The 17,395-nt window shown below is 42.3% G+C and overlaps 1 protein-coding gene across 3 annotated transcripts in view; it reads left to right on the top strand.

Annotated features, from left to right (window-relative positions):
* ANKFY1 (ankyrin repeat and FYVE domain containing 1) overlaps positions 1 to 17,395 on the top strand; it is a 62,956-nt gene that overhangs the window by 35,217 nt on the left and 10,344 nt on the right. For all 3 annotated transcript variants that reach the window (XM_032216563.1, XM_032216561.1, XM_032216562.1), the window contains exons 10-19: positions 856 to 1,055; positions 1,171 to 1,268; positions 5,054 to 5,279; positions 6,479 to 6,577; positions 7,427 to 7,580; positions 8,781 to 8,949; positions 9,981 to 10,099; positions 11,610 to 11,766; positions 12,621 to 12,821; positions 14,810 to 14,986. In XM_032216563.1, the coding sequence (XP_032072454.1) occupies positions 856 to 1,055; positions 1,171 to 1,268; positions 5,054 to 5,279; positions 6,479 to 6,577; positions 7,427 to 7,580; positions 8,781 to 8,949; positions 9,981 to 10,099; positions 11,610 to 11,766; positions 12,621 to 12,821; positions 14,810 to 14,986 (1,600 nt within the window). The remainder of the gene's footprint in view (positions 1 to 855; positions 1,056 to 1,170; positions 1,269 to 5,053; positions 5,280 to 6,478; positions 6,578 to 7,426; positions 7,581 to 8,780; positions 8,950 to 9,980; positions 10,100 to 11,609; positions 11,767 to 12,620; positions 12,822 to 14,809; positions 14,987 to 17,395) is intronic.

Here is a 17,395-nt window from a genome sequence, read left to right as displayed (position 1 = left end):
TTCTAGCATTTATCACAATCTGTTCAAATATATAAAAAGCATAATCGGGATCACTTTCCGCCACGTACATCCATCTTATTTTGCCACAACCCTACCCCTTCTTTCTTCCCAACCTCCCTTCTCTACCTTCTTCTTTCCTCCTCTCCATCCTCTTTTCTTCTTCCCCTCCCTCTCCCCCACTCTTCCTCTCCTCTTCTTACCCTCTCTCCTACTCTTGCTACCCCTCCCTTATTTCCTCTCCTTTTTACCCTTTCTTCTTTTGCCTCCTCTTTCTCCCTCCTACTGTTGTTGCCCTTGCTTATTTTTTTCGTCACTCTGATGGGTTTTCAGGGTGAAATTCCAGCAATCCCGGTCTTATATTTACATAGAAATAAATTTCCTCTTCCACATTTTATTTTCCCTATAATAATTCCATTTGCATTGTCTTTGTATCTTAATCCTTTTCTATTTTTCCCTTTCCCTCCCTTTGATTTGATAATGTGTTGTCTGGGTTAACACTGAGAATAAAGGACAAAGAGGAATCAGTGTACTTCAGGACTTGGGGGTGATTTTATGATTGGTTAGAAAAGGAATATAAGTAAAAAAGAAAAAAAGGTTACAGGTTAACAGTAACAGTTAAACTTATAAGTCAGTAATTTTGCCTGATGTTCTTTGGCTCTAAAAATCAAATCTATTTATTGCAATTATTTTCTCTGGGAGGCAGAAAATGCAAAATGTAGCCATTGAAAGCCCAGCCCAATAAACAGATGAGATTCAGGGACAAACATTCCCCCAATAACAGATGATTTTCAGTATGTTGGAAGAAAGGCCGTACCTCCAGCACAATGGAAAATAAGGCCCTGTGGTTCTTTTTAGACTTGATCTGGAACTGAAGGACCACGAAGGAAGTACTGCCCTATGGCTTGCGGTTCAGTATATTACCATGTCTTTTGACCCGTCTGTCAACCCCTTTGAGGATGTCCCGGTGCAGAATGGCAATTCCTTTGATGAGAACAGCTTTGCCGCTAGACTCATCCATCGAGGGAGCAATACTGATGCTCCAGATACAGTGACAGGTGAGAGAGAGGGTGAGGCTGGCAAGAAATTAAAGAGTGAGGCTTAGCTGGCAGGGCTGGCTGACTCTGTACTTACTGCTCTTAATTGTCTCTGCTTGTTGGCGGTTGCTTTTAGGAAGCTGCTTGCTACAGAGAGCTGCGGGGGCCGAAAATGAAGCTGCGGCACTCTTCCTAGCCACACATGGGGCCACAGTCAATCACAGGAATAGATGGGTAGGTCTGGAGAACGGAATATTGAATGCAAACTCTTGTGGTTGGTCTGTCCCAAAGTACTTGTCGTTGCAGTTCCTTTTGTGCCATGGGATATGGATCAATGCCATGGAATCTCTTATTGCAAAATGTAATGGTAGAAGATACAGGTAGTCCTTGACTTACAACAGTTTATTTAGTGACTGTTCGAAATCATGACACTGAAAAAAGTGACTTGTGACTGTTTTTCATACTTACGACCATTGCAGCATCCCCGTGGTCATGTAGTCAAAATGCAGGTGCTTGATCTGACTCTCATGAACTGACTCATATTGATGACGGTTGTCCTGACGTCATGCGATTCCCTTTTGTGGCTTTCTGATCAGTAAAGTCTGACTCTGGGGAAGCCAGATTCACTTAACAACCATGTTACTAACGTAACATTTGCAGTGACTCACTTAACAACTGTGGCCATGAAGGTCGTAAAATGGGGCAAACGCTACTTAACAACAGTTTCATTTAGCCACAGAAATTTTGGACTCAATTGTGGTTGTAAGTTGAGGACTACCTGTATTGTTGTTAGAGAATAAATAATACTCCTTGATTTCATCTCAGTCACACCTCGTAATCAACAATCAAAAGGCCCAAGCATTTAATTCTTCAATTGATTTAACTATAAAGCTCCTGAAAGTTCATATCTTGCCATCTGTGTAAGGCCTCTCTTGAGCCACCGGATCATATGTGAGACCATCCAGGGCAATTTTATTTATTTCCTTAGCAATATGTCTACCTGTGTATGATTTGTGTTGTTCATTCTTCAGCAAGGTTCCTTGAATGGCATCCTAATGTGAATAATAATAAAAAAAATGCCTGCCCCAAAGTTTTTACATTAAAAGATATAGTGCACAAGCTTAGATAGAAATACATAAATTACTGGGATTTTTTTAAAATTATGACCAGTTGGAATGAAAACAATTCAAGCAACCTTACAATACAATACAATAGCAGAGTTTGAAGGGACCTTGGAGGTCTTCTAGTCCAACCCCCTGCCTAGGCAGGAAACCCTATACCGTTTCAGACAAATGGCTATCCAACATCTTCTTAAAGACTTCCAGTGTTGGGGCATTCACAACTTCTGGAGGCAACTTCTGTTCCATTGATTAATTGTTTTAACTGTCAGGAAATTTCTTCTCAGTTCTAAGTTGCTTCTCTCCTTGATTAGTTTCCACCCATTGCTTCTTGTTCTACCCTCAGGTGCCTTGGAGAATAGTTTGACTCCCTCTTCTTTGTGGCAACCCCTGAGATATTGGAACACTGCTATCATATCTCTCCTAGTCCTTCTTTCTATTAAACTAGACATACCCAGTTCCTGCAACCATTCCTCTTATGTTTTAATCGCTAGACTCCCTAATCATCTTTGTTGCTCTTCTCTGCACTCTTTCTAGAGTCCCCACATCTTTTCTACATCGTGGCGACCAAAACTGAATGCTGTATTCCAAGTGTAGCCTTACCAAGGCACTATAAAGTGTTATTAACACTTCACGTGATCTTGATTCTATCCCTCTGTTTATGCAACCTAGAACTGTGTTGGCTTTTTTGGCAGCTGCTGCACATGGCTGGCTCATATTTAAATAGTTGTCCACTAGGACTCCAAGATCCCTTTCACAGTTACTACTGTTGAGCAAGGTACCACCTATACTGTACCTGTGCATTTCGTTTTCCTTGCCTAAATGTAGAACCTTATTAAATGTAGAACCTTGTTTGATTCCTTTCAATTTCTTGCACAATACAAGTAGTCCTTGACTTATGACCAGTCGCTTAGTGATCGTTCAGCATTACGATGGCCCCAAAAAGGCACATCATACTTGGCTTCAAAGTTTCAGTGATGGCTGCCTCCCCCGCAGTTACATGTTTGCATTTTGGGTGCTTAGCAACTGACCTATATTTATGCCATTTGCAGTGGTCTGCAATTATAGGACCACAATTTATGACATTTTTTTTGCCAGAAATTGCTATTTACTTCTGGTTTCCAACAAAAAATGCTCATTGCAGAAAATTGCTTACTTAACAACGTGACCCGTCAAAACCGCAGAGGACAAAATCGCGCTCGACGAAAGCGCGCATGTGATGTCATCACAGCGCAACGAAAAAAATTAAAAATTGAAATAAAATTTAAATTAAAGCAAGCCGATTCACATAAAGGTAAGGGTTAGGTTTAGGGTTAGGGTTAGGTTAAGGGTTAGGGTTAGGTTTAGAGCGTTAGGGTTACGTTTAGCGTTAGGTTAAGGGTTAGCGTTAGGTTTAGCGTTACGTTAATGGTTAGGTTTAGGATTAGATTTAGGGTTAGGTTAAGGGTTAGGTTTGGGGTTAGGTTTGGGGGGGTTAGGGTAAGGTTTTCGCTTTATTTTTACATTTTTCGATCACAGCGTGATGTTTTCGTCGCGCTGTGATGACGTCAAATGCGCGCTTTCGTCGAGCGCGATTTTGTCCTCCGCGGTTTTGTGGTGGAACCACTTAACAACTGTGGTGTTTGTTTTACAATTGTGGTGGCTGCTTAATGACTCCCAACAAAAAGTTGTAAAGTCAAATTTGTCATATGATGAGCCACCTGACAACTGGCACAATTCACGACCATAATTTCAGACTCAGTTATGGTTGTAGGTTGAGGACTGCCTGTATGATAGACTGGCTGCCTTTAACTGGCCATTGAGAATCCAAGGCTGCTGATGAATATATCATTGCTTCTCTTTCTCTGGTGTGAAACCCAGTATGGTAGGGTGGTGTTTTGGGGAGAGGGGTTTTGGGGAAGGTGATATAGAACAGCAGTCACCAACTGGTGGTCTGTGGAGCACTGGGGGTCCACAATAAATTTTTGGTGGTCCGCAGAAAAATTATTTGCATTTTTTATATTGCACTAAATTAGGGGTCCTCAAACTACGGCCCCTGGGATGGATATATGCAATAAACATTTGTGTTGCTGCAGAGAGTCTCTCCCTTCTGGGTCTTTTGTGCAGGTTGGAGGCAGGCAGAAATTCCGACATGAGGTCTGCTTCAGCCTCTTGGTGAGGGGCTTTGGGCGAAGGCTGGAGGGAAGTGCTGCTGGTAGCGAAGAGCCGGAGGGCCTTGTTCCAGTGGGACTGTATCATGGTCTGAAACTGGCTAACCATCTCAGCCCGTTGAACCTCCAGGCGCCGGTACCCGGCCTTGCACTCCCCAAAGTCTTCCCTCTGCTTGGAAAGCCTATGCTCATAGTCCTCAGTGAGGTGCTTCTGCTGAGCCTCCTTCTCCAATTTGAACTGAGCTGTTTTGCCAACTGTTCCTCTTTCTCTTGGTGGCTGCTTAGCTTCAACAACTGCTTCCTATTAGGGCCCTAAGGAACCCTGGTGGGCAGGCAAGGAGTGGCTAGGAGGGGAGGGGCGAATAGAGGCCATCGAGCTGCCCTTCAATGTAAGTTGACATCAAGTTGGCCACTGTCATCCAGTCACATGATCACCTAGCCATGCCCACCCAGCTAGTCATTAGGCAGAGCATATTCATGGTCCACGGGATTTAAAATTATGAATTAAGTGGTCCCTGAAGTCCAAATGGTTGGTGACCCCTGGTGTAGAAAGCCATACAGATGAACTCATATCTGCCTTCAGAAGCAATTCATCCCGGACTCAGATTGGATTGATGATAGCTAGGTTCATGTCAGCACGTGACACTTGAGGTGCTGGGCTGGAAAGTCTTTTTCAGGAACTCTTCCCTGCACTCCCCTCCAATTCCCCCAGCAGATGCCTTTCATTTCTCCAACTCGTCTTCTTTTAAAGGGTGAAACACCGCTGCACACAGCCTGCCAGCACGGTCTAGCCAATCTCACCGCTGAGTTGCTGCAACAAGGAGCTAACCCAAATATCCAGACGGAGAAAGCAGCACCTGCCCCAAAGGGGACTGTCATGCCTGGAACTGCGGATAGTGTTAGTTTTCAAACTCCTCTTCATATGGCAATAGCCTATAACCACCCAGACGTCGTATCGGTTATCCTGGAGCAAAAAGGTAAGATGTTCAGTTAACTTTAGGTAAGGAGTTGCTCACTCGAAAGCATCAGAGTAGAACAAATATGACCCAGGAGTAGGAAAAGGAAGAGATTCACTTGAGAATTAAAGAAAAGAACCAAGAGGAGAAATCTGAGAAAGTGGTTAAAGTAACAAGAGTTAGAAGGGACCTTGGAGGTCTTCTAGTCCAACTCCCTGCTCAAGCAGGAAACCCTATATTATTTCAGACAAATCAAATCAAAAAGGAGACTGGGAATTTATACTTGTCTCTGTAAATGAAAGAGTTTGGGGGCCCTAAAAGGAGATCTCTAACAACTTGGTCTAGAGTAGAGGTGAACAACCATTATGGTCGAGAAAGTATCCTCAATACTTTTTTGTGGAGAGAAAAAATCACAGAAGTAGTAATAGCAATAGCAGTAGCAGTTAGACTTATATACTGCTTCATAGGGCTTTCAGCCCTCTCTAAGCGGTTTACAGAGTCAGCATATCGCCCCCACAGTCTGGGTCCTCATTTCACCCACCTCGGAAGGATGGAAGGCTGAGTCAACCTTGAGCCGGTGAGATTAGAACCGCTGAACTGCAGATAACAGTCAGCTGAAGTGGCCTGCAGTACTGCACCCTAACCACTGCGCCACCTCGGCTCTGCTCTACCCTACTTATGACTGTAATTGGGACCAGAATTTCTGTTGCTAAGGAAGACAATTGTTCAGTGAGTCATACCCAGTTCTATGCTACAGCTAAGCAAATCACTGCAGTTGTTAAATGAATCATATGGCTGACTTCACCACCACCTTGCTTAGAAATGGAAATTATAGTTCCAATTGTATTTGTAAGTCAAGGACCACCTGTAAGTTCTAGAATTCCAAACTGTGAATGTAAAATGGAAGCTATTGTTCAAAAAGCAGGATGTCTCAATCTGATCATTTAAAGGAAAAGGATCTTATTTAGCCCTTCTCAGCCTGGCTCCAATCAGATAGATTGGGATTGCAAAACTCCAAATTCTCAACCAGGATGGCTTATATGATAATTGAATCGCAGAATATGAAAATTAAAGACTAATATATCTGGAGGATTCCAGGTTGAGCAAGGGTGCTATGGATTTTGGCTAAGGGTTTTGGAAATTGTAATCACAACTTACTTAGCACGTTAAATTAACATGTTTAAAGAAACTTGATTTTTACTTTTTTTTTTTTTTTTTAGCTAACGCTCTCCATGCGACCAACAACTTGCAAATAATTCCAGACTTCAGTCTCAAGGACTCTAGAGATCAAACTGTGCTAGGATTAGCATTGTGGACAGGTAGGAATTGAAGCAAGCGTGATACCAGTATGGTAGATTGAGGAGGCTTTTATTTTGCAAAAGAAAAGTTTTATAAATTAAGGATATAGTTCATGGGAGTTTAAAGCACCATCCAACTGATATTTTTAAATCCTGTTTTCAAATGCAGAAGAGGTTTAGTTATTTCATATGATTACCCACCCTTTATTCTTTACAAGTGGTGGCTCAGCAGCACATGTTTACTAGTGAGTTCTCTGAAACTTAGTTTTTGCAAGCCAAGGCACTTGTGGGCAGAGATACATCCAAAAAAGCTGATGAGGTCAGGGCCAAAAAGCTGCCAGGACAGAAAAAAAAATGGGTTCATTTAAATTTCATTAAAATTTCAATTAAATACAGTTCATGATTTTACACACAGAAAGAGAGAGAGCAGGGGAGAGAGGGCATTTTCCTCTAACACCCCCTTAAAAATTAAAATTCAGTGGCAGCTTTTAGGAGCATCTAGAGCAAGGGTTCCCAACCTTTTTTTTGGTTCCACAAACTGACAGCAGTGGTGGCTTCAGTGACGGCAGGTGGGATGGTTTTGTGTATGAAACCTAAATCCTGTGCATGTACCTTAGGTACAAAATAAACTTTGCTACCAGGTAGTTATGCTGAGCTTGAGCGCACAAAATCTCGCTATCATATATCCCTAAACATTTGGAAGGTTCTAGGCTTTCTGTTGCTGAATTTAAAATAAAATGAAAATAGTTAACAATCTTAGAACGTTATTGAAAACCTGGCTTGGGAAGCTGTCTTAAGTTGACCCGTGCTCCTTAGAAGAAAGGATCCAAATTAAAAATACCATAAATACTTTGCCCCTTTTGTCATCAGGTATGCACACAATTGCAGCTCAACTCCTGGGCTCCGGAGCCTCCATCAATGACACAATGTCAGACGGACAGACTCTGCTACACATGGCAATACAGAGACAGGATAGCAAGAGTGCCTTGTTCCTCCTAGAGCATCAAGCCGACATCAGTGTCAGGTAATAAGAGGCGTGTATTACTTCCATATTTGCAAGAAACTCCTGGCAGATTTTCAGAATTCGATTTTTAGGCTCCAAGCATCTGAGGGGAACCAACCCAAGAATCCATTTTGTTAAATTAATTGTCTGCTGGTTAGCTATCAAAACAATTCTCATAGCTGACTTGAATCCTTTGATCCTCTCCATTGAGTCCTTTTGGGAAGGGTTCATTTTTAAAATGCTCTTATAATGGTATTATTTTTTGTAGGTGTGGATGCATATTTTTGTTTTCATTTATTGAGTTTCTGTAACAGAGACAATATTACGCAAGCCCGAATTTTCCAGAAATGGCTTTTTGACAGAAAAAAATTTTTTTTTAATGTAGTTAGGTGCATTTAGGCAGATCAATGGGTTTGCTATTTCTTTTGTTTCCCATTGAAAATTGTAGGGATGTATGCATTATTGAGAGTTCGTTCTTACATGCTAAGAAATAAACAGCCACAAGGCCAGGACCAGGAATCCAGGTCTCCTGCTCAGGCAAGAGATACAAAAAAATTTAATTAGAATTTCAGTATAAAATACAGAATTATTAAAGATTAAGGTTAGCACTTGTTTTACCTAAAGAAAGTTCCACTTTTAACTTCTGGCATTGTCTGTTGAAAAAGTCTTGGGTAATAGGAGGTGGATCGGCAGGAACATGTACAAAATCTTGGAGCACAACTCATTTGTTATAGGGCAGTTAGTGTGGGCAGATGGACCTTTCATTTTCAGGAACAGCAAATGTACAATAGTTCTCCATGCATGTTCTCCAACTTATTTAGTTGAAATTATAAATATAGAAAAATACAGAGAACGTAATGTTTAGCTTTTTCAACTGCTTTTCAGACAATGGTGAGAACTCTACCACTGTTTTGAGAGCAAAATATTTACAGGGTTTTTTAAAGATTTTGAGAGTCACCACCCAATAAAAAGATATGGTCTAATGAAAGAGTTATTTAATATGATTACTCCTTGCTCCTAACCTGTAGAATAATTTCCCCCTTCTGCATCACTACAAAGTTCAGTTCTGTTGCATGTTTTGATAAACTCTTGTTTGTGATCCCAGCGAGAAAACCAATCAAGGGGTGGAATGGTGATTATATTAACCAAGTATTGAGTAGTAAGGATTCCCTGCCAGATGTAAAGGTCTAAGACATAGACTTGACCTTGTCTTTATTGCAGGACTCAAGATGGAGAGACAGCTCTTCAACTAGCAATAAAAAACCAGCTGCCCTTGGTAGTTGATGCAATCTGCACTAGGGGAGCAGACATGTCTGTGCCGGATGAGAAGGGGAACCCTCCCCTCTGGCTTGCTCTTGAAAATAATTTGGAAGATATTGCTTCAACGCTGGTAAGAGGGAATGGAACTGATAAAGTTAAGGATAAATGTTATAATCTCAAGTACTTTGAAAAACCTGCAACAATAGAGCATCCACAACTCCGGGAGACAAGCTATTCCACTGATTAATTTTTATCATTTCAGAAAATTTCTCCTTACTTCTAAGTTGGATCTCTCTTTAACAGGCTTCCACCCATTACTACTTGTCCTGCTGTCTGGTTCTTTGGAGAAGAACCTCTTCTCTGTGAAGCCTCTCGTGTACTAGAAGACCATTAACATGTTCCCTCTGATCCTTCTGATAGCCTAGACATACTTAGCTCCCTCACCTGTTCACCATATGGTTTAGCCTCCAGACCCTTTATCATCATTGTTGCTTTTCTTTGCATGCTATCTAGGCACTCAGCATCTTTACTGTATCATGACGACCAGAACTATACACAATGTTCAAAATGTAGCCTCACTAGTGAGGTATAAAGTAATATGATCATTTCTCATGATCTTGATGCAATCCCTCTGTTGATGCAGCCTATGACTGTATTGGCTTTTTTGGCAGCTGAAGCTGGTGGCTTATACACATAGACTAAAACAATTTTTCCCCTAAGGGAAAGATCAGAGACAGTATGCGAATTGTATTGAATACGCTAAGAGTACTATGAAGCCCACCAAGAGAAGCAAATGATGTTATTTCTGGACTCACAAAAGGCCTTTGACAATGTGAATTGGCAAATCACGACAATGCAATTACAAATGATGGGATTTAGTGAGGGATTTATAAATATGATTAAAACAATACTTAATAATCAGCAAAGGTAATGGTAAATGGTGACATGACTACCACCTATTCTCTACTTGTGCATTTGATTTGTTTTCCTGCCTAAGTTCAGGAAAATGCATTTTATTAGAGACCAAATAAATAAATGCAATTTTCCAGATTGACCAGCCCGTATACTTTGTCTATGTACACATAAGAAAGGCAGATTGTGATATCAAATGTCTGCTTTTCCTTTCAGGAGTCAGGCAGTCTCTTTATCTCTTGTTTGCAGGTAAGGCACGGTTGTGATGCAACTTGCTGGGGCCCAGGACCAAGTGGTTGTTTACAGACATTGCTGCACCGGGCCATTGACGAGAACAGTGAACCGATTGCCTGCTTCTTGATCCGCAGGTCAGGAAAACAAAAACCTATAGTACAAAAGTTGACAGCGTTTTGTGGCTGGGATTTATATGTTTTATCATATAAATCCAGCCATTCTTGTTTCGCTATGAGTTGGCTTTGCTGAACACCAAAGTAAGTGCTGGTTTTCAGCAAAACTCTCATAGAATACAATTGTGTGACCATGGGGCACTGCAAACTGCAGTAAATGGAGGCCAGTTGCCAAACACCCTACATGCAGTCACGTGACAGAGGGTGGCTGTTGGAACTTCAGAACTGGGTTGGTAGTCACAAGTGACAGCCACAAGTTGTAGACTACCTCTATTGGCCACTTTAGACCAATATGGTCACAGTTTTACAGGGCCATTCTGTTTGGGCAGTAAAAGGTTCCCCTTGCATATATGTGCTAGTCATTTCTGGCTCTAGGGGGCGATGCTCATTGTTTCAAAGCCGAAGAGCCAGCGCTGTCCGAAGACATCTCTGTGGTCATGTGGCCAGCATGACTAAACGCCAAAGGCACGTGGAACACTTACCTTCCCACCAAAGGTGGTCCCTATTTTTCTACTTGCATTTTTACATGCTTTCGAACTGCTAGGTTGGCAGAAGCTGGGACAGGTAACTTAAGCTCACTCCATTACGTGACACTAGGGATCTGAATCACCGACCTTTCTGATTGACAAGCTCAGGGTCTTAGCCACTGAGCCACCGTATTTGGGCAGTTTGGGCCCATCCCTGTTTGGGCAGTAGAAGAGACCAATGCTTTCAAACAGCGCTCTCTCCATGCTATCTCCCAGGGAGTTGAGTAGATCCCCAGCTTGAAAATTTGGATCAGCCTGAACAGCAGCTACATAGTAGTGCTGCAGGAGAGTAGGTTACTCAGTGTATTAGGAGAGAGAAAGCCAACTCTTTCCTGGTCCACAGCGCTCTTTCATTGCCCATCAGCTGCTACTCAGGCTATTTTTAAATACGACTTTAGTGCTTTTCTGAAATAGCATTAAACTCACGTTCCAAAGAAACATAATGATCTGTAGATCAGTTGTGTTTTTGGAAGGAGATTTAACGCTATTCCAGAACAATGGTAAACAAGCCAAAAGAGAAGCATATCACCTGATTCCCTTTGGAAACACCTGCGAAAAGCACTCAGGCTGAAGAAAATGCTCTAGCTGGGTGTCAGAATGTATGTCCTTCCCTCAGCTATGGCACTGCCCTAGTTAAGGAGAGTTATTGCTGGAAGTTCTCCTCCTAGCTAGTGAATCTTGGTTGGAAGGAGGAGAAACCAGTCTCTCTATCCTTAAAGATCCCTGTACTTTCTAAATGGGACACTATAATTTGTTGGTATGGTGCAATATGGATAGAGATCACTAGTGTGAGAATGACATTCTATGCAGCTATAGTTCTCTTCGCATTTGGGGACTGGTGGGTATCATTTTAATTTTACTCCATATGGAATAAGTTCCATTTTTCTTACGCTCTGGAATTTTGAATGCTTCTGGTTGATCTTTTAATGCTACTTTCTTCCCAGTGGCTGTGATGTGAATAGCCCAAGGCAGCCAGGTGCCAATGGAGAGGGTGATGAGGAGGCTCATGATAGACAGACACCATTGCACTTGGCAGCTTGCTGGGGACTGGAAGAAACAGTACAATGCCTTCTGGAGTTTGGTGCCAACGTAAATGCACAGGTATGTGAGAAAAAGGTTATTATAGTTCAGCTTCTGCTGGCAGCCCTTTTTTCCATTGCTGGTATGCTAATTTCTTTGCATCTGCTGTCTGAATCTTTCCTTATGGACAGTTGCTACGAATACATTCCGGTTGTGCTCAGGTTTATCATTTCTGTCAAGAACCCAGTCCTTCCCTATAAATCCATCCTAGCTTGCTTATCAAATCTGTCCTTCGATTGAAAACTACCGTAGCTAAATCCTTTCTATTCTTTAAATTAGGTGAGGCTACAGGTTAAATTGACTCATTTGTCTCACTCTCCTTGGTACGTGTTTGGATATGTGATACCCTGATGTATAATTGTAGGATAAATAACCACATTTACAGGCCACAGTTTCTGCTACTTCATTGATGCCTGCTTGTTTGTTTCAAGTTCCATAAGAAATGTAAAGTTGGGTTGATTCTGCATAGAGGCTGAACTGGGTGGAAACAGTGAGCATGGTGGTGGGAAGCTAGGATTTTCTGGTTCTTTTCTTTGGATTTTAGAAGAGAATGCGGTTTGTTTAGCCCTTTGAAAATGATGTCAAGGCTCTTTTAGAATTTACATGGCAGTTTCGATATGCCTCCCGAATGGGAGCAACCTTGTGAAGGATTGAGTACCGTAGATCTGTTTTGAAAGGGCTTTGGGGGAGTGGAGTACAAATGGGTTTACTACCTCAAGTTTCCCATCTGTCCTTTCATATTCAGAGCCTCTGTATTTAATCTATTACCCTATACATTGTCAGTATTCCTAGCAAATCTAGCCAATCTGTTCACAAGGCAGACTCTCTGGGCACTGGTTATCTGCTTTGCACCACTGACTAAACTATATTTGCAGGATGCAGAAGGAAAAACCCCAATCCACGTTGCCATTATCAATCAGCACAACACCATTATCCAGATGATGATCTCACACTCTGCCATCCAGCTCAACTTAAGGGACCGACAAGGGCTGACCCCTTTTGCCTGTGCTATGACGTATAAGAACAACAAGGCAGCAGAAGCAATTCTCAAGCGGGAGCCTGGAGCTGCTGAGCAGGTAGAGGAGAACCAAATATTATCTATTAAGCACTTTTATGCAGTCTACCTATTGCAAAGATTCATCAATATGCCAGTGTTAATTCCACACCTTGATAGCATTCAGTGTATCCATCTCCTCCCACTTATGATTGCAGGACTGTAACTTTGTTGCTTGTATCTTTAGGATTTATATTGATATGGATTGTTCCTTGATTGCTTATTTGTACCCTAGGACTATCATTAAGTGTTGTACCTTATGATTCGTGACGAATGTATCTTGTCTTTTTATGTACGCTGAGAGCATAGGCACCAAAGACAATTTCCTTGTGTGTCCAATCACACTTGGCCAATAAAGATTTCTATTCTATTCTTTGTAAGTAAGTGACTCATTTAGGAAATAGTTAGCAATAGTTAGACTTATATACCGCTTCATAGGGCTTTCAGCCCTCTCTAAGCAGTTTACAGAGTCAGCATATCGCCCCCAACAATCCGGGTCCTCATTTTACCCACCTCGGAAGGATGGAAGGCTGAGTCAACCTTGAGCCTGGTGGGATTTGAACAGCCGAACTGCTGAACTGCAGTCAGCTGAAGTAGCCTGCAGTGCTGCATTTAACCACTGCACCACCTCGGCTCATAAAATAAAACCTGAGTGAAACTATCCCAAAACTGCTTTTTCAAAAGTCAACTGGACTTCGTTTTTTTCTTGAAGATGTTTCACTTCTCTACTTAGAAGATTCTTCATCCCTGACCAAAGCTTCTTGGGTGAGAAGTGAAATGTCTTCAAGGGAAAAAAAAACAAAGTCCAGTCAACTTTTGAAAAAGCACTTTTGGGACCACCATGACCTGGCTGTCTGAGAATCTCCACAGACACTGAGTGAAACTCTTTTGTTTTCTTTGACCATAAAGCCCTCAATTGTCACTTCGGTTGTGAAATCAGCTGTTACAAGAAACAAAAATTCCATCCTTTACTCAAGTAGCAATTTTCTGTAACACCTATCCTCCGCGAGGTGCACTGGCTGCCTGTTGGTCTCCGGGTGCGCTTCAAGGTGTTAGTTGTCACCTACAAAGCCCTTCATGGTATTGGATCTGGGTACTTCAGAGACCGCCTACTGCCAATTACCTCCACTAGACCAATAAGATCCCATAGACTAGGCCTCCTCCGAATTCCATCAGCCGGCCAGTGTCGACTGGCAACTACCCGGAGGAGGGCCTTCTCTGTGGCTGCTCCGACCCTCTGGAACGAACTCCCCGTGGAGATTCGTACCCTCACCACCCTCCAGGCCTTCCGCATAGCCCTTAAAACCTGGCTGTTCCGACAGGCCTGGGGCTAAAGACTTACAGCCCCACTCGAATGGTATGACTGTTGTGCTTTTTAACTGTGTATGGTCTTTATGTTTTGTAACTTTGTCTGTTTTCCCCCTCCCTTGAATTGTGAGCCGCCCTGAGTCCCTTTCAGGGAAAAGGGCGGCATACAAATAAAGTAAAATGAAAATGAAATGAAATTCTGGGTTTGCAAAGAGATTTGGCTTATCTGTGGGAGTGTCTAAAGCAAGATGAAATACAGGATACACATCAAATGCTTCAGAAGTCTCAGCCTTTTCCCCAAGAAATGCTTAATTATTGTTTGGTAAAAGGGCTATGTTAAAAAGCAATTAGGCTTCTGCGTAAATGGTATATTATAAAAAAACATCAGAAGCCAAAAGCAAAAGAATCATAGAAGTAGATGGCACATTCCTCTATTTGCATCCCGCTTCTTTGTGTTCTTTTCCCCATCCCCTTTTAACTCTTTTGCATCTAAGAAAGCAGTCAATTTGCTCTCCAGTGCCAGAATTTCCTGCCAATTTGAATATTTGTGGACTATGAAGACTGCTTGCAGGCTAAGCTGAGTCTTACATTGAAAACACAGGGAATGGATTCTAAAGCATTAACCTTCACAGCTTGGGTAATCATGTCTGAAGAAGGATTAAATTATTTCAGTTGACTTAAAATGGCATTTTGTTTGGCTAGGTGGACAATAAAGGTCGGAATTTCCTCCATCTGGCCGTTCAGAATTCAGACATTGAAAGCGTCCTCTTCTTGATCAGTGTCCAAGCAGATGTGAATTCCAGAGTCCAGGACACCTCCAAGCTGACACCATTGCACCTGGCTGTTCAAGCTGGCTCTGAAATTATTGTGCGCAATCTGGTATGTGATGCAAACTTTATTTTCAAATTTGGGTGGGGAGCAGTGACGTGCGGTGAGCTTTATGGCTGGTGAGGCAGCAATTTTTTTAGACTTGTGGACTTCAACTCCCAGAATTCCACAGCCAGGCATGCTCAGTTCCGATTTAAAGCGACAGCATTTTTCCCCCTTGCAAAATAAGTTTTCCCATTCTTTTTCTTCTCCCTCCCCCTCCTTCCTCCCTCTCTCCCTCCCTGCCCCCTCTCTCAAACAGACACACACACAGAGAGAGAAGTTGGATCCCTCTCTCATTTACTCACTCTCAAACAAACACAAACACAGAAGTTGGACTGGATATATTTTCCAAAGGCTTGAAAGCAGCTCCTCTGCCATACCACCACCACCACCCCATTCCCCTGCTGCCTTCCGATCGGAGCCTTTGATTGCAGGTGAATCACGTTGCCTTTTCAAACTTGTAATCAGTGAAGCTGGGCTTATATACTTTTATCCAGCTGTGTGTGTGTGTGAGTGTGTGTGTTTGAAAAGGCAACATGGTTCTGCATGCAATCAAACTTTTTGAATTCCTCCCCCCTCCCCACACACGCACCTTTTCCAGCTGTTTCAGAGAGGATTTCAACTCTGCTTTTGCCTGCCCTCATGAAAGGCCAGAGCTCTGAGTCAGACTGAGCTTGTTGCTCCCAGAGAACTCTAAAAAGCCTCTAAAAATGCCCTCTACAGGAGGCGAGAGAACACGTGCCTCCTTTGCATAAGAAATTTTTCGTCTTTTAACCCTTGCTTAACTCTGCTCAAGTGATCATAAAGCTAGAGTAAAGGAGGCCCGTAGTTCTCTCGTCTCCCACTGCAGTTAAGCACTAAGCAGAGTCATCCACTGTGACTCTGTCAGCAACTACCTCAGCCTTTTTCCTTTTAATTATTCTTTTCTTTTCCTCATGACGCTGGTGAGGCCCCGCCTCCCCTGACTGCACGTCCCTGGGGAGAAAGGGTCTCTCTCTCTCTGTGTCTCTGTCTGTCTGTCTGTCTGTCTCTCTCTATCTCTCTCTCTCTCTGTGTCTCTGTCTGTCTGTCTGTCTCTCTCTCTGTCTCTGTCTCTGTGTGTCTCTCTCTGTCTTAGAGACATTTGTGAACGAGGAAGATAAATAGTAGACAAAGTAATCATTTTCTCAATGTTTACTACTACTGCAGATTAGACAGAAGAGTGGAAACATTTCTTCAGTGATTTAGGACAGTCTGTGCTTGTTGACCTGGTCCCTCTTTGTAGCTTCAAGTGAGCAAACAAAGGATGTTTGCAGGTCTTGGATTGGCTACCTCTGTCTTGCAAAAATATCTTTCCTTCTTGACTTGCTTTACAGTTCCATTCTTTAACGGTATTCGATAAATTAGGATTACTTCATCGAATACATACTTAAAATCACTGATCATTATTAATTATAAAAAGCATTTAAAAAACTATAGAAACAGAAAAGCAAGCAAGATCACAGGACAAAGGGGTGGTAATAATAATGGAGCCACTTCACAAGTTCCATGGTCTACCTGGACTTGATGCCATAACCAAGTCTTAAAGGATCATTGGAAGCTCAGAAGTGATAAGGCTTCTTCATCTCAAGGAAGGGAAGATTCCACAACGATTGCTGGGTAAGGCAAAAGTTTCTACAGCTGAGTTGGTATCTAGTGTGCCATGTTTATTCCCCCGTTCAATTTATGTACTCCATAGGATTTTACCGATGCACTTCAGAAATCTATAACTGAGCAGCTAACCAACATTAGTTGACTTCAAAATCTGGTTATTACTTGGATTTGAGAGCACCAAGAAAGGATTGAACCATAGCACCTCCCAGAGGCAGAAAAAGACAAACCATTTCTCTATTGTTGATAAGGAAGTTCTATTAATAGCAATAGCACTTAGACTTATATACCGCTTCACAGTGCTTTAAGCAGTTTACAGAATTAGCATATTGCCCCCAACAATCCGGGTCCTCATCAGCATCTTCATGAGGTCATCATCTATCTTGAAAATAATAAATGCTAGGAAAAGGATCCTCTCCAGCCTTTCCCCGCCTGTCATGCAGAAGCATCTGCTTAAGATGTGGTTTGTCAGCCTCTATATCGCTTTGCTTGCTATTGGCTGCCATAGTAACGGTGAGGGAGGGAGTTTTGATATTTGGGAGGGGAACCGTGCTGGAGGTGATATCTCAGAACGAAGAGGGAGTTTTGTTCTCACCATCTGCCTGTGCTGAATGGTCCTGTTTAGGTTTGGTCAAGTCAACAGTCTCTGCATACCAGATGGATGAGGCCTCCTGAAGATGCACCCCACATGACACTCTTGGGGGCTAGAGATTGGACATTTAGCTTGGGGTTGTTGTTGGAAGGGATTTGGGTAAACTTTTGATATGTACAATTTCGCGCCTTTTAGCC

The sequence above is a fragment of the Thamnophis elegans genome, chromosome 4, assembly GCF_009769535.1.
Source record: "Thamnophis elegans isolate rThaEle1 chromosome 4, rThaEle1.pri, whole genome shotgun sequence".
Classification (NCBI taxonomy): domain Eukaryota; kingdom Metazoa; phylum Chordata; class Lepidosauria; order Squamata; family Colubridae; genus Thamnophis; species Thamnophis elegans.
The sequence above is the reverse complement of the archived record's forward strand: the minus strand, read 5'-3'. Positions and strand labels throughout refer to the sequence as shown.